Source organism: Trichosurus vulpecula, chromosome 7, assembly GCF_011100635.1.
Source record: "Trichosurus vulpecula isolate mTriVul1 chromosome 7, mTriVul1.pri, whole genome shotgun sequence".
Classification (NCBI taxonomy): Eukaryota; Metazoa; Chordata; class Mammalia; order Diprotodontia; family Phalangeridae; genus Trichosurus; species Trichosurus vulpecula.
Genome location: NC_050579.1, coordinates 110,659,853 through 110,676,753, shown reverse-complemented (window position 1 = coordinate 110,676,753; position 16,901 = coordinate 110,659,853). Strand labels below are relative to the sequence as shown.

Genomic DNA, 16,901 nt, shown 5'->3' with positions numbered 1-16,901 from the left:
TTCCTTTTTTCTCTTCATAATCCCTAGTACTCAGCAAAGTGTCTGGCACATAGTAAGTGCTTAATAAATGCTTTTTAATTTTCTCGTTCATAATATAAACCCAAATATATACTAATTTCTTATAGATAACATTTTGTTACGTTTATTCAGGTTCAAAATTCTCCCTTTTTCAAAATCACCACGTTCATTCAAAATTCAGCTTGACAATAAAGTGTTTTCTTTAAAATACTGAAATTCATTTTTCCTCCAGTGATTTTAACTTATTATGTGTATTTAAAATAACTGGTTACTATAGATTCAGAATATTTTATAGTCACTTAAATTGACTTTTTGGTAGAAACTTTCTGTTATCGCATGATTTTTAATGTGTCAGAAAAATAATTTGCAATGTAACTCTGTTCTCAGATTTTAAATAATAATAATGCACGTCTCACAATAATTTTGGATTTAGCAGGGAGAATAAGAAAAATATTCCTATAACAAAACTATTCTCAGTTGTCTCTTCTTTTTTCTCTGTATTCTCTACGTTTTCTAATTCATCAGTTCCTTGGGTTTAATTATCATTTCTATACAGGTGACTACTAGATCTATATATCCAGCCTCAGTTGAACTCCATTCTCATCTCCAGTGATGCCTTTTTCAAACTGAATGTTCCTGAGACAACTCAACATTTCCAAAACAGAACACATTATCTTTTCTCTACACTCTGCCTATCTCTCTGCAAAATTTCTGCATTTATATTCTGGTCTCCCAAGTTTATAATCTCAACATCATTCTTGAGTCCTTATACTCAATCCTTTTTTTAATATAAATTTTTATTGGTGGCTTTTGTTTTTTATGTCATCATAGTTTTCCCTAGTATGCACACTCCCTTTCTCAGAGAGTTATCCTATATAACAAGTAGTATTTTTTAAAGACAAAAAAGGGAAAATAGAGAAAAAATCAGTACAAGTAATTAATACATTGAAACAGTCTGAAAACATGTGTAATGTGCCACCTCTGTGAGTCTCCCACCTCTAAAAAGGTTGGGCAGGGGGTTCTCTCATATTTCTTCATTTGAGTCATGCATGATCTTTCTAATTGTGTTATATTCACTTTTGATTTTTTGGTGTGTGGTTGTTCTTTTTATTTACATTGTTGTAATTACTGTAAATATGTTTTTTTCTTGGCTCTACTAACTTCACTCTACATCAGTTCAAGTAGATCTTTCTGTGCTTCTTTGCAGTCATCACATTTATCATTTCTTGTTGTTTTTCAGTCATTTCAGTGAGGTCTGATTCTTTGTGACCCCATTTGGGATTTTCTTAGCAAAGATACTGGAGGGCTTTGTCACTTCCATCTCCAGCTCACTTTATATATGAGGAAACCAAGGTAAACAGGGTTAAGTGACTTGCCCAGGGACACACAGCTATGAAGTGTTTGAGGCCATATTTGAACTCAAGAGGAACCTGAACTCATCATTTCTCATAGCACACTAATATAGCGTTACCTTTTCAGTTTTGAATTCTCTTCTTTCTCTACTTCTACCTCCACTTCTCCTACCCGTTGAAAAGCCAAGAAAAACAAAACTTATCATGAATATCTATAGGCATGCAAAACAAATTTTGGCATTAGTCATGTTCAGGAAAAAAGAAAGAAAGAAAAGAAAGATTCTTCAATCTCTGAGGCCATATTTTTTTTAATCTAGAAGGGGGTATCATATTTTGTTATAAATCTTTTAAAATTGTGTTAGAGTTACTAAGTCTTTAAAGTTGATTGTCTTTCCAATACTGCTATTACTGTATCAACTGTTCTCCTGCTTCTACCTACCACTTTGTATCAGTTCATAAGGGTCTTCCCAGGTTTTTCTGAAAATATCCTCTTATAATTTTTTACAGCAAAACCGTATTTTATTGCATTAAAATGCCTACCTTGTTCGGTCTTAATTGATGGGCATAACCTCAGTTTCCAATTCTTTGCCACTACAGAAAGAGTCACTATGATTATTTTTACACATATGGGTCCTTTTCCTCTGACTTTGATCTTGTTGAGGTATAGCCCTAGTATCATGGGATCAAAAAGTGTATGCATCTTAATAGTTTTTAACTATTAATATTTAATAGCTTATAGCTCTTCCAACAGTACATTATTGTGCCTGTTTTTCCACAGTCCCCCAGCAATTGTCATTTGCCTTTTTTGTCAACTTTGTCAGTCTGATAGGTGTGAGGTGATACCTCAGACTTATTTTAATTTACATTACTCCAATTATTACAAATTTAAAGCAATTTTCATATGGCTATTTAAACCTTGAATTTCTTCTTTTGAAAACTGTCTATTCATATCCTTTTATCAGTTAGAGACTGGTTCTTATTCAGATAAATTTGACTCAGTTCTTTATATATCTTAGAAGTGAGACTTTTATCAGAGAATCTTGTTGTAAAGATTTTTCCAAGTTCCTGCTTTCCTTCTAATTTTAGCTACTTTGATTTTTGTTGCATAAAATTAAAAGGGTTTTAATTTTATATAATCAAAACTATCCATTTTACCTCCTGTTAACCTGTCTTTTGTTTGGTAATGAACTCATCCCCTATCTACACATCTGACAGATAATTTCTTACATACTCCACTAATTTGCTTATGCTACTACACTTTATGTATAAATCATGTATCCACTTTGTGCTTACCTTGGTATATGGTGTGAGATGTTGGTCTATGCCTAGTTTTTGCCAGAATATTTTCTAGTTTTCTCAGCAATATGTATCATATAAGTGGGTTCTTGTACTAATAGCTAGGATCTCTGCATTTATCAATTATTAGATAACTGTCCATTTATTTCTGTATCTTGTAAACCTAATCTGTTCCATGATTAACCACACTCTATTTCTTCCCAAGTACGAGGTTATTTTTACAATTATAACTTCGTAATATAGTTTGAGATCTGGTACTGATAGCCCCACTTCCTGTGTTTTAACCTTTTATACCTCTAATTCAACTTTGTTACGATTTTTTCTACCTCCATGAAGTAAATTTTTAAAAATAATTTGATTGGTATGGCACCCCATAAGTTAATTATTTGAAGTAATATTGTCAGTTTTAGTGTATTGGCTTCATCTACCTATGGACAATTGATATTTCTCCAGTTTTTATATTATATTTACAGTGTTTATTTGTGTGAATATAATTGTGTTTATAAAGTTCCCCTGTAGAGCTTGGCAGGTGAATTCCCAAGTATTCTATACTGCCCTTAGTTGTTTTAAATGGAATTTCTCTTTCTAGCTCATCCTGCTAGGTTTTGTTGGTAATATGTATAAATACTGATTATTTACATCGGTTTATTTTATACTTTAACTTTCCTTAAGTTAATTTTTAATTTTTTTTAGTTGACTATCTATTGTTCTCTAAATAAACTATGATATCATTTGCAGAAAGTCATAGTTCCACCCCCCTTTGCCTGCACTTATTTCTTCAATTCCTTTTTCTTGTCTTTTTGCTACAGCTAGCATTTCTAGTACAATATTGAATAATAGTGGTGTTAATGGACATGCTTGCTTCACCTCAGATTTTATTGGGAAGGTTTCTAGCTTATCCTCATTACAGATATTGCGTGCTCTTGATTTTAGATAGTTACTACGTAAGATAATAAGGAAAATTCCATTCATTCCTATACTTTCTAGTGTTTTTAATAGGAATAGGTGTGATATTTGTCTGTATCTACTGAAATAACCATATGAATCTGTTGTCTTTGTTGTTAATATGATCAATTATGTTTATAGTTTTTCTTAGTACTGAATAAGTCCTGGTCTAAATTCATCCTAATCATAGTGTATGACCTTTGTAATCTATTGGTTAAATCTACTTCCTAGTATTTTATTCTGCTATAAATATACTGATAGGCGGCTAGACTTGGAATCAGGAAAACATCTTCCTGAGTTCAAAATCTGGCCGTAGACACTTAGTAGCTTTGTGATCTTGGGCATCTCCTTTAATCCTGTTTGCCTCAGTTTTCTCATCAGTAGAATGTACTGGAAAAGGAAATAGCAAACCATTCTAGTATCTTTGCTAATAAAAAAACCAAAACTGGGGTCATGAAGAATTGGACATGACTGAAATGACTCAATAACAACAAAATATATTGATGTCTATGGAGACTTTCTTCTTATCAGTCTTCCTTGAGATAGAAACTCAATATTGGAATCTCTGATTCAGCCTTACACTCTCTTTATCCACATATCCTCCTGATTCCCACTTTATACAATTCCTCACTTTATTCAAGAGCCAGCTCAGGTACTATCTTCTCCATGAAGCCTTTCATGATTACCTCAAGTACTAGGGCCCTCTCTCCCTAGTTGTCTTTAATTTAGCTATGTTGTATTTATTTTGTATTTCTGTATATACCTTTATATGTATTTTCTCCCTTCATACAGAATTAAATCCCTTGAATGTAGGGACAGTTTACTTTTCATATTCATATCCCAATGCTTAGCATAATGCTTGGCATCTAAAGAGTCTACTTAATAAACAAACCACTTGTTGATGGATTGATTGTTTGCATTGAAATCTTCTTTACTGAGTTGTTGTTCACAAGCAAGTCAGTGTTTCTCATTTTGAATTTGAAATGCAAAATCATGGATTCATATGTTATAGATTTTAATGTTGCAATAGAAATTTAAAAAATAATCTAGTACAGTCCCATTATTTAACAATTGATGCAACTGAGGCAAGAAAGTTAAAGTAACTTCCAAGATTTCATCCTTCCTCTGACTCCAAATACAGACAGCATCCTGTAGATGCTATTTTATTCTACTTAAAATTTATATAGATAATTTTGAGGCAGAAATTCAGGTATAACTAGGATAGAGCCATAGTGGACTTGATTACAGCAACAACCTGAAATGGCATTCCTTCCCCATGATATTATTCATCATGAACAGACATCAGGTTTCCAGCAGGTTGGTTGGTGTATGAGGAGCAAGTGGGGACAGGGTCCACTGGGAATATGCTACTTCTCCAGATCAGGAGAAGCCACCAGCACCTCCAAACACATCTAACCTTGCATTCTATGAGGCTACCTCCAGTATATGTTAGAGTATTTTTTCCTTGCAGCCATGTGAAAATGTTATGTTTTTCCTTTGTAATGATTGTGATTTTAAAGTGGACTTGTTTTCATTTTTTTTTAGAAGGGATACTCATTTGTGGCAGAAGCCTACACGAGTGATTTTTATATAACAGCTGGAAAATGGAGACTCCGTATCATTGGTTCTTATGCTCCCCTGCCATATCTTGGTCGAGAGACTGTATGCAGTTTATTTTCCATGAGGGAAATTAAAGACTATTATATTCCTAATGACAAGCAAATTATGTTCAGGTATATGTTTATTTCCAAAAGGGAAAATATTTTAATATTTTAAGTTCATTCTTATATAAAACCATCACAAGGTGTTTGTTAGGATCAAATGAGGTAATATTTGTAAAGCATTTAGCACAGTGTCTGACACATGGTAGGTATTTAATTAATTCTTGTTTTCTTCTAATAAGGTATCAGTGTCCAAAGCAACCAATATGCCTCCATAATCTGATTGTATATTCGCTATGAATCAACTGGAAGCTCACATTAAAAGAATTCAGACAGAAACATTTAATTTGATGGAGAAAAACCTTTTAAATAAGAGATGGTGTATCCTCAGGGATTTTCACACTGTGGTACAAGATATTGATTGAATATATATCTAAATAATTTGGGCACAGGTCTTCCTAAAATCATAAATTGAAGGGTTAGTAGTGATAGACATTTGGGAAAATCTGAAAGTGAAAAATGTGATTTTTAAAGGGGAGAGTGTTATCCAGAGTGACTGACTTATTTATATTTTTAACATATTATTTTTAATAAATTCAAGTTAATTTCAGTTTAATTGAATTGCTGTAATTATAAAATTAATTATACATAACAAAAGCAAAGTAAAATAGAAGGAAAAATTCCAATTGTGATTTATTTGTCTTTGCACCAAAGATATTTACATCACCTAGGGTAAAGGTGCATATACTATCAAATCTCAAGATAAAAATCTTTAAAATGTCTAAAATTATAGCAAAATTTTGGGGAGTATATCTATATTTGATATGACTAACATTTATCCAAACCATGTATATATTTAAAAGAAAAATACAAATTCAGGGATTCCCAGCCACCTTAATAAAGGAAAAATATTTTTCATTTCCAAAAATCTGTCAATACTGGGACTGGCGCATGGGGAGATACAACAGATTGGGGATGGCTAGAAGGGTAGTTTACATAAAGCTGCTAAAAAGAGGTAGAGAGAGAGGCAGAGCCAAGATGATACAGTAGAAGTGCTAAAGCTGACCTCTCTCAACATTCCCTTTGAAAAAACTTTAAAATAGCCCTTCAAATTGAATTGTGAAGTGGCAAAGCCAACAAAAGGTCAGGGTGAGATGTTCTTCCAGCCCAAGACAACTTAGGAGGTTGAAAGGAGAGGTCGATGACATTGGGCTGGGGCCTCACCTGGAGCCCATGTGGGTACAGCGCAAGTGGTGGGACTTGATGGTGGTGACAGAAGCAGCAGCATCTTCAAGGGCTTTCAAGCTAGAGAAAGTAAAGGGATTAGGAAATTCATTAGAAACAGATTACAGAAAATCCTTGTATTAGCCCTGGGCACAGAACTGGATGCTTCTTGGTAACTCCAATGCCTATAGGCATAATGGGTATTCCGACTTACAGATCACAGTTCAAGGGCAAAAATGAGTGCTCTCCATCATGAGGGAGCAGAGCCCTGAGGAGTTTTCAGTGCTTCTAAGATAGTATGATCCAGGGAAGAGGTATGGTAGCTGATCTGATCTATGCTGTGGTCCTTAACCAAGAAAGGCTTCTGCTTCCTTGTGACTACAAGGCAAAAAAGAGTGCTATCCTTCAAAAGAAAAATGAATTGGACATAAGCCCGAGTATTCCTGGAGGAGCTAAAAATTATTATAAAGACAAATAAGAGTGGTAGAGAAAAAATTGGTAAGTGGAAAAGGAGGTACAAAAGCTCACTGAAGAAAATAATCCCTTAAAAATTAGAACTGGCCAAGTGGAAGCTAATTACTCCATGAGACATCAAGAAACAATAAAACAAAATCATAAGAATGAAAAAAATAGAAGAAAATCTAAAATATCTCATTGAAAAAAACAACTGACCTGGAGAATAGATTGAAAAGAGATAATTTAAGAATTATTAGACAGTCTGAAAGCCATGATCAAAGAAAGTGCCCAGACATCATACTTCAAAAAAAATTATCAAAGAAAATCACCCTGATATCCTAGAACCAGAGGGTAAAGTAGAAGTCAAAAGAACACACCAATCACCTCCTGAAAGAGATCCCAAAATGAAAACTCCCAGGAAAATTACAGCCAAATTCCAGAGCTCCCAGGTCAAGGAGAAAATACTGCAAGCAGCCGGAAAGAAACAATTCAAATATCATGGAGTCACAATCTGGATTACACAGGATTTAGCAGCCTTTACCTTACTGAAGGGAAAGGAGCTAGGATTACAACCAAGAATCACCAAATGATTATACTTAGTGAAGTTAAGTATAAACCTTCGGAGGGAAAATGGATATTCAGTGAAATAGAGGAAGGACTTTAAAGCATTCCTCATGAAATGACCAGAGCTGAATAGAAAATTTGATTTTCAAATACAAGACTTAAGAGAAAGTACTGTAAGCAATGAAGTAATATCAACACTAAACATATATGCACCAAATTGCATAGTATCCAAATTCTTAAAGGAAAAGTTAAATGCGTTAGCAGAAAAAATAGATAGTAAAACTCTACTGGGGGAGGAGGGAATATCATCAACTTCCCCCTCTTAGAGCTACATAAATCTATTTATGAAATAAATAAGAAAGACGTTAAGGAGATGAATAGAATTTTAGAAAGTTTTGATATGATACATCTTTGGAGAAAATTGAGTGGGAAAAGAGAGTTAATTTTATGAAAACAACAACAACAATAAAATAGACAAACTTTTTGTTAATTTGATTAAAAAAGAAAGAAGACAAAATTAGTAGTCTCAAAAATGAAAAGGATGAATGCATCACCAATGAAGATGAAATTAAAGCAATCATTAGGGGTTATTTTGCCCAATTATATGCCAATAAATCTGACAGTCTAAGCAAAATGGATGAATATCTACAAAAATATACATTGTCCAGATTAACAGAAGAGGATATAGAATATATAAATAATCCTATTTTAGAAAAAGAAATTGAACAAGTCATAAATGACCTCCCCAAGAAAAAAGTCCTTGGGACTAGATGGATTTACAAGTGAATGCTACCAAACATTTAAGGAAAAATTAATCCTAATACTATATAAACTATTTGAAAAAAAACAGGTAAAGAAGAAGTCCTACCAAATTCCTTTTATGACACAAATATGGTTTGGATACCTAAACAAGGGACAACAAAAACACTAAAAGAAAACTATACTCCAATTACCCTAAAAATATAGATGCAAATATTTGAAATAAAACACTTAGATCGTAGACTATGACCAGATATGATTTAAAATAGTAATGCAGGATTGGTTCATTATTAGGAAAACTATCAGCATAATTGACCATATCAATAACAAAACCAACAAGAATCATATGATTATCTCAATAGATGCAGAAGAAGCTTTTGACAAAATACAGTACCCATTCCTATTAAAAATACTAGAAAGCCTAGGAATAAATTGAGCTTTTAAAAATATGAGGTATATTAAAATGGGTGGAATTTCACCAGGTTAGGCTTCTAGAATTATTTAGAAATTCCATAATGTTGGCTAGATAAGGAGAGACTTAATCTAAATGATACATTAATGCAAACTTATGAAATCTTCTTAAAGAAAGTCTCATATTAGTTTCCTCTTTATATCCTATTCTAGTAGCTTAAAAAAATTTTGACAGTTAAGAGATTTTAGTGAAATAGCATTTTTGTAGATTATTATACTAGCAAAATTTATAATTGCCTTTTCTTGGATTACAGAAAAAATAGTAAATTGTTCACAGAGTTATTATTTTTATTATTGTTATTTTACTTTCATAGGTACTCGGTAAAAGTGTCACAAGGGCTCGTTGTTACAGTACAGGTACGCACTTCTAAAACTGATGTTTTCATCAAACTACAGATCCTGGAAAATGAAGAAGAGGCTGTAAGCACTGTTGGAAAAGGCCATGCTATTATTCCTACATTTTTTTTTCTTAGTAATGAAAAAGCTTTAAGCTCTCAATGTAAGTAACTTATTTTTAATTCTTTTAAAAATACTTGGATTGAAGAATATTTGCTTCTTCACGTTTTAAAATCATTTACTTGGAGAAAACAAAAAGACAAATGTGTGAAAATGTGAAATAGCACAGCTATCATCACATGAAGTCATCACTTAATACATAATCCTATCATATTAATACATATATACACAACATATATACATACCTATACATTTATATACCATACAAGTATATACATATATTAACCATTTTGCTGCTGCTGCTGTGTGTGTGTGTGTCTGTTTGTCTGTATGTAGCAGCAAATGTTTAGTACATGATTAGTAACACTTCACAAAAAGCTTCTGTTGTGATATCTCCTGGAGGTGATCTTGTATTCTTTGGGCTGTGCTAGTGAAGCACAAGCTCTGATAGGTTCTCCCATGCTGGAACAGTTTTGAGTCTAATTTCCACAATGAACTGCATTGTCTTCCCAAGATGCTCAAGACCAGTAGGCTGAACATTGGGTGATAAATTCTTTGGCTTTAGTAACCAGGAAACAACAAAAAATACTTTGGCAGTGATGGTAGCAGAATGGTGGCAAAGGTGACAGAGAATGATAGTTTTCCGACCACCTTCCTATCACATTAATTTAACTGTTAATGCTCTAAATGTGAGATCCTTGTCCAGTGACCAGTGAACTTCTTACTGCACAAATCAAATTATATCAATATTGATATTCTTGCTTTTAGTGTAATGAGAAGATATAAGGAAGTTGCAGCTTAGTGGCAAGGGGAGGTAGACAGAGGAACAAACATTCATTAAGCATCTATTATGTGCCAGGCACTGTGCTAGGTGCTTTACAAATATTGTCTTATTTAATCTTTATAACCATCCTCGGAGGTAGGTACTATTATTATCCCATTTTGCATTTGAAGGAACAGAGGCAGACAAAGGTTAAGTGACTAGGTCATAGAGCTAGTACTTATCTGAAGCTGGATTTAAACTCAGGTCTTTCTGACTCCCAGGCTCATGGCTTTCTCCATTGCACTACCATTCATGAAAGGGTTAGTGGACTTGGTTTCATTAAGGGTACAAACACTTCTAGAAACATCATTTCATGAGACAGTTGTTCATCTCACCTTTCAGTGCTCATGGTTAAGTGTAAGCAAAAAAAAATACTAAGATTCTTGCAGCAAAGTTAAAGAGAAATCATATAAAGAGCTCAATAAGAAATTAATTCCATCATTCTGCGCTTTGATGTTATCTTTCTCCTCAAAACTTCCCCTGTTCCCAAGTTCCTTATTACTGTCAAGTGTGCTGCCATGCTTCTTCAAGTCAACTAGGCTTGCAAGCTTAGTCTCCTCTCTTAGAGAGGAAACCCATTGCCACTTATCAATCTCTCTATTTTTTACCCCGTAACAAATTGTCCTAATGATTACAGCTTTTTAGTATAGTCTAAGATCTAGTATTGCTAGGCCCCCTTCCTTCCCGCTTGTTTTCATTAATTTCCTTGTTATTCTTGACCTTTTTTCTCTGGATGTATTTTGCTGTTTTTTTTTCTAGCTCTAGAAAATAATCCTTTGGTAGTTTAGGTCTTAGTTCAAATCTAGTCTCAGACATTTCCTAGAAGTGTGACCCTGGTCAAGTCATTTAATCTCTGTTTGCCTGAACCCACTAGAAAAGGAAATGGCAAACCATACCAGTGTCTTTGCCAAGAAAACCCCATGGATAGTATCAGTGTCCTATGATCCATGGGGTCACAAAGAGTCAAATATGATTGAATGAACAACAAAGCTTTATTAATATGGCACTGAATAAATAAATTACTTTAGATAATACTGCTACTTTTATTTTATTGGCTATTCGTACCCATGATTAACTACTATTTCTCCAGTTATTAAGATCTGTTTTTATTTGATTAAAGAGTGTTTTGTAATTATATTCGTGTAGTTTCTGTGTATGTCTTGACAGGTAGACTCCCAATTATTTTGTACTGTTCCTGGTTAAAATTAAATTGCTCTTTCTACCTCTCTACTAGATTTTGTTGGTAATATACAAAAATGACAGATTTATGTGGGTTTATATTTATATCCTACAACTTTGTTGAAGTTGTTAATTGTTACAGTCAGTCTTTTTAGTTAATTCCCTAGGGTTCTCCATATAAGTCTTATCAAATGATCTACAGAAAGTAATGTTTGTTTCCCTTTTGCTTATGCTTATTACTTCTTTTTCTTGTCTTATTGCTATAGCTAGGATTATTAACACTGTATGGAATAGTAACAACCATAAAGGGCATCCTTGCTTTACCTGTAATCTTACTAGAAAGACTCTTAGTTTATCCCTTTTATGCATATTGCTGACTCTTGGCTTTAGGTAGATGCTACTTCTCATATTAAGGAAAGCTCCATCATTCTTATTCTTTTTTTAAAATTTTATTTAGTATTTTATTTTCCCCCAGTTACATGTAAAACAATTTTAACATTTATTTTTAAAGCTTTGAATTCCAAGTTCTCTTCCTTCCTCCCTCCCCACCTAGTCTTGGTTTTTTTCTTTGGGAGTTCATTTACAACTTGTTCAATTTCTTTTTATGGGATAGAGTAATTTAATTCTTCTGTTTCCTGTTCTGTTAATCTGACCAACTTATAATTCTATAAATATTCATCTATTGCATTTTAGCTGTTAGTTTTGGTGGTATATAATTGGGAGAAATAGTTTCTTATATTTTTAAAGTTTCTTAGTCTCTGGTTATGAATGGTGTATCTATTTTATTAGTTTTTTTGTTAAAATCAGTTTTTATTAATGTTTTTGCTTTCAATTTTGTTATCTCTTCTTTGTTTTTGAAAATATTTATTTTGAAGTTTTAATTGGGGAGTTTTAATTTGTTGGTTTTTTAATATTTTTAGATAAATTCTCAATTAATTCATCTATTCTTCTCTTTTTTTCTTTATGTACTGTTTGACTGCATGCCACAGATTTTGGTATGGTGTCTCACTGTTGTCATTATACTTAATGAAATTGTTTATTTCAATGATTCATTCTTTGACCCACCCATTCTTTAGCATTAAGTTATTTAGTTCCCAATTAATTTTGATTCTTTGATTCAAAGGTCCTTTATTGCATATAAATTTCATGGCATCATGGTCCATAAAGATGCATTTATTATTTTCTGCATTTGTTTATGAGATATTTATCCATTAATTCAATCAGTTTTTGTGAAAGTGATATTCACAACTGAGAAGTACGGATACTTCTCTCCATTCTAATTCAGTAATCTTTAGAGGTCATTACATGTGACTTTTCTAAAATTCTATTCTGATCTTTTATTTCTTTTTTAAAGTTTTAGTTAGAATTATCTAGGTCTGAGAGGGGTAAGTTGAGTTCCCCTACTATTATAGTTTTGTTGTCTATTTCTCCCTGTAACTTTTTAAACTTTTCCTTTAAGAATTTAGTTGCTAATAAATGCCATATAGTACATATATTTTTATTATAAATATTACTAATTTATTGTCTATGGTGCTTTCTGCCCACCATCTTCCTTTTTATCTCATTTAATTGGGTCTGTTTTTGTTCTTGCTTTGCATGAGATCATGATTGCTACCCATGCCTTTTTTACTTCAGCTAAAACATAACAGAGTCTCTTCTAGTCCTTTGTTTTAACTTTATTTGCATCTTTCTGTTTAAAATATTTCTTGTAAATAACCTACTGTTAGATTTTGTTTTCTAATTTATTCTGCTATCTTCTTTTTTGTGGATGAGTTCAGTGCATTCACATTCAGAATTATGATTGCTGTGTATTTCCCTTCCTTCTATTCAATGATACTTTTCCTTCTCTTTGTTTCTTGCCCCCACTTTAAGAGTTTGTTTTGCTTGTGAATAATCTCTTTCTTTATCTATCCTGACCTTTTATTCTCCTATTTCCTTTGACCTCTTTTCCTCTTGTTTTCTTATTGTGTGAAATGCATTTCTGTACCCAATTGTGTCTATATGTATATTCAGAGTTCAGAGGAGAGTGAGGTTCAAGTGTTGACTACTTCACCCTTTCCTCTTTATTGTATAGGCTTCTACTTGTACCGTTCAGCAAAAGAATGGGGCAAGCTGGAAGTGGTAAGGCATCCCTGCCAGTGGCCAGACTGCTGCTAAACTGTGCTGCCTAGTTTATGGCTTTAAGAATCCTTTTTTATATGCTGAAACTATAGACTATGGCTGGGCAAGTAGCAGCTGTTTTCTCTTTATTTTCTGCCATGAGGATCTGATACTGTCTACTTTGCAAATGTAGCACTGAAAATGATTGACTTCCTTGCAAATAATTCAGGGTATCCTTAGATTTATGGATTGGTCTTTTGGTTCAATTTAAATCCCTTTAAAGGTTGTTAGTCTACCTACATTTATATTTTCTAGTTTTCTATAGTAGTAGCCTGAGCAATATGATGCCTAACTATTGCAACTAACAATTCTTTCAAGTAGTTTCAGCTCTTCTATTTCTGGTAGTGCAATTTGCAAACACTGTATAAGCACCTTAATACAATAGGATGAAAAGCACATATTTAAAAATAAGAGTTAGCATTGTTTGCAATGGAATCCAATGTGAGCTTTTCCAGTAAAATGGGGTTAAAACAAAGGGTTTTTTGCATGTAATATTGTTTGAAACAGTTCTACAAATGATAACTATGATGATTAGAATAAAATATCAAAGATAGAGAAGTAAATTAAGAGGAGGCAGAAGCATAACTATTTGCAGATGATATTATGGTGTACATAGAAAACCCCATTGAATCAGTAAAGAAACAGATAATTAGTAGCTATCACAAGGTAATAGGCTATAAAATAAAATCTTTAAAATCATTATCATTGCTATATAATACTAATAAAATCCAGGAACAAAAGATAATAAGATAAATACCATTTGAAATAACTACATAATATACCTGGAATTTGACCTACCAAGCCACACACAGAGATTTATGTCAATACAAAAATAAAACTTTCTTGACAGAAATAAAGGGCTATAAAAACAACTGGAGAGATATTCACTGTTTATGATTGGGCTATTCAAATACAATCAAGCATTAAGCCTTTTCAATATTATTTCACATTTTTCCCTTTCATATACTCTGCTGTTGTCCATATAGGTATATCAGATTGCCCTGGCAAGCATAAGACATCCTAGATACTCTCCTTTATCACCCTAAAATTTTTCCTTAATGTGGAACTGAGTTTGGAATCTCGGCCAATAAGGAAAACAGTATCTTCCTAATCTACTTACACATGGTCTATTTGTGTCTGACTTGTGGTAGAACATTCTGAGTTCATATTGGTTTGATCAGCCATAGTCACACACACTGGAGCTTGACCCTGGCACAATGATGTAATTTTGGTCCTCTTCAAGAATGAAGGAGAACAACCAACCACCAATATATGAAATTTATGTAGTGCTTCCAAGTTTACAAAATACTTTACAAAACATTTTCTCACTTGATCTTTACAATGATGGTGATGCCGCAAAGTAGCTCATGAAAACATTTTCCCCATTCTTCATTTTGCAGATGAGAAGACAAGCTTAGATAGATAAAATGTCTTTCCCAAGATCTTACCACTAGGGATGTAAATGCAGGATTTTAATTTTCAAGTCCAGTTTTTTTCAGTTTATTCCATGGCAGGCAATACTGTATACAGATTTCAGTGCAGCAAAATAACTCGCGTCATCATTTGAAGCTTGTTATGGCAGGACACAACAAAACAAAGACAATAAGGTGTTAAATGCATGTTATTAATGATTAAACTCAGAATAAATATTTTCCCCTATATCAGCTAGCAAGCAAGTTGTTTCTCATAATATTGCTGCCAAGAAAGAACCAGATGTACTACAAACCAAGAAAAAAGCTGCTGCAGGAGCTCCAAAAGTTACTAAGACACGACCTGCTGGTATAGTTGAAAGTGGTCAAACACCTGTTCCTGATGATGATTCTGTTAGCCTTCCAAATGTAGATGAAAACTCTCAAGTTTCCCAACAGGTGAGAGATTTACATTGAAAAGAAGTATCTGCCAGGTAATAGTTTAAAACAACTATTTTACTTTCTTCAAGACAGCCTTGATTTAAAGAAAAAAGTATTGAAATTATAAAAATTCTCTATTCTAAAAATCAAGCTATATTTTAACTGTTTTTTTGTTCTATTTAGTGGAAATAAGGTCTCAAATAAAAAATGGAATAATGGTTGCTTTTATTGATTGAAATGATAAAAAATATGTATGATAGTTTTTTTATCATTTCAGGGGAAGGAATGAGGCAATTTAGTAATTTCCCTACAGATACATACTTGAACACAGACATTTAGAGATATTTATTGGTATTAAAAAAAACACAAAAAACCTAAGATTGTAAATTAGAGAATTGTATAATTGGAAGGTATAGCACATAAATATCAGTTTCCTTATTTTATAGATTAGGCAAGTGAGGTCTATAGAAATTAAATTCAAAGTCATGATTAATTGAATTATGTACCATGAACTTTTAGACTTCATTGGTCTATGAAATTATTATAATGCCATCTTGATGAGAAAGAGAACTTTTATTTTCTAAGAAAATTGAATTTTAGTTTTTCAGCTGGAAGGAATTCAGTAGTGATAAGCTGCAAATAGCTGATATGATTTATTGAGATAGAGTTCTAAATTTGGAGTTAGAGGACTATGTTCAAATCCTATTTCTGCCCTCCCTAGCTGTCTTATCTTGTAAAAGTCCTTTCACGTCTAGGATTGAGATTCCTCATCTAAAAATGAAGATATTTGAATTAGATGACTTTCAAGATTCTTTCTAGCTCTGAATCCAAGATACTATGATCTCCACATTCATTCTTTGCGCACTCCAACCATTTTGTCTTTACACTGAGGTAACTGGTATTGAGTTATCAGTTTGAGGGCCGATTAGTTTTGCATTTAATATACTGTATATTCACATTACTTCTTCACTAAACACTGCATTTTATTTCAGAGTTATAAGTATATCATACAAGCTACAGTATTATATAACAGTTGGCCCCTTACAGAAAGCCAGTTGGCATTTGTTCAGACACTTAAAGACTTGGAGAAAAATGATCTCAGAGGTATGTTACTTTAAATTCTTGCATTTATATGCACATTATATTTGTGTATTTATCTTATAATTTCAATGTAATTTCAAACATTATTTTCTGCATATATGGTATATATTCTTTGGTTTTCCTCATTTTTTAATTCTTAAAAATTCCAATATTTTTGTAATTGATTTGTTGAACCAAAAATATGTGGAACATTTTAGACCCAGATGAAAACTAACTTTCCCTCATCAAATCATCATAATTTATTATACTCTGCTAGACAATCTTCAAGTAATTTAGGGAAAATAGATTTTCACAAAATTTAATTTATGACAATTCATTTACAAAATTTGGATGTTTCTAGTATCAGTATTTTAGCATTTCAGCAGGTGGAGGTATTGCTACATGAAAGAGGACTTTTTGATGCATAAAATATTGTGTAATATAGTTCACTTTGTAGAGCAAAAAATAATAGGTTTTATTCTTTAAAAATCAAGTCCAGACACCCATAATGTTCAAGCTCTAGGCAAAAAATAGATTAGTTTCACATTTTCAACGATACAGTTTTCAGAAGCATAGACCTAGTATTTATCTCTCAGAACTTTTCCAA

The 16,901-nt window shown here is 32.6% G+C and overlaps 1 protein-coding gene across 1 annotated transcript in view; it reads left to right on the top strand.

Moving 5' to 3' along the window:
• ADGB (androglobin) overlaps positions 1-16,901 on the top strand; it is a 226,208-nt gene that overhangs the window by 172,398 nt on the left and 36,909 nt on the right. Inside the window, exons 27-30 of the mRNA XM_036768101.1 lie at positions 5,157-5,344; positions 9,061-9,245; positions 15,030-15,232; positions 16,207-16,318. Coding sequence (XP_036623996.1) covers positions 5,157-5,344; positions 9,061-9,245; positions 15,030-15,232; positions 16,207-16,318 — 688 coding nt within the window. The remainder of the gene's footprint in view (positions 1-5,156; positions 5,345-9,060; positions 9,246-15,029; positions 15,233-16,206; positions 16,319-16,901) is intronic.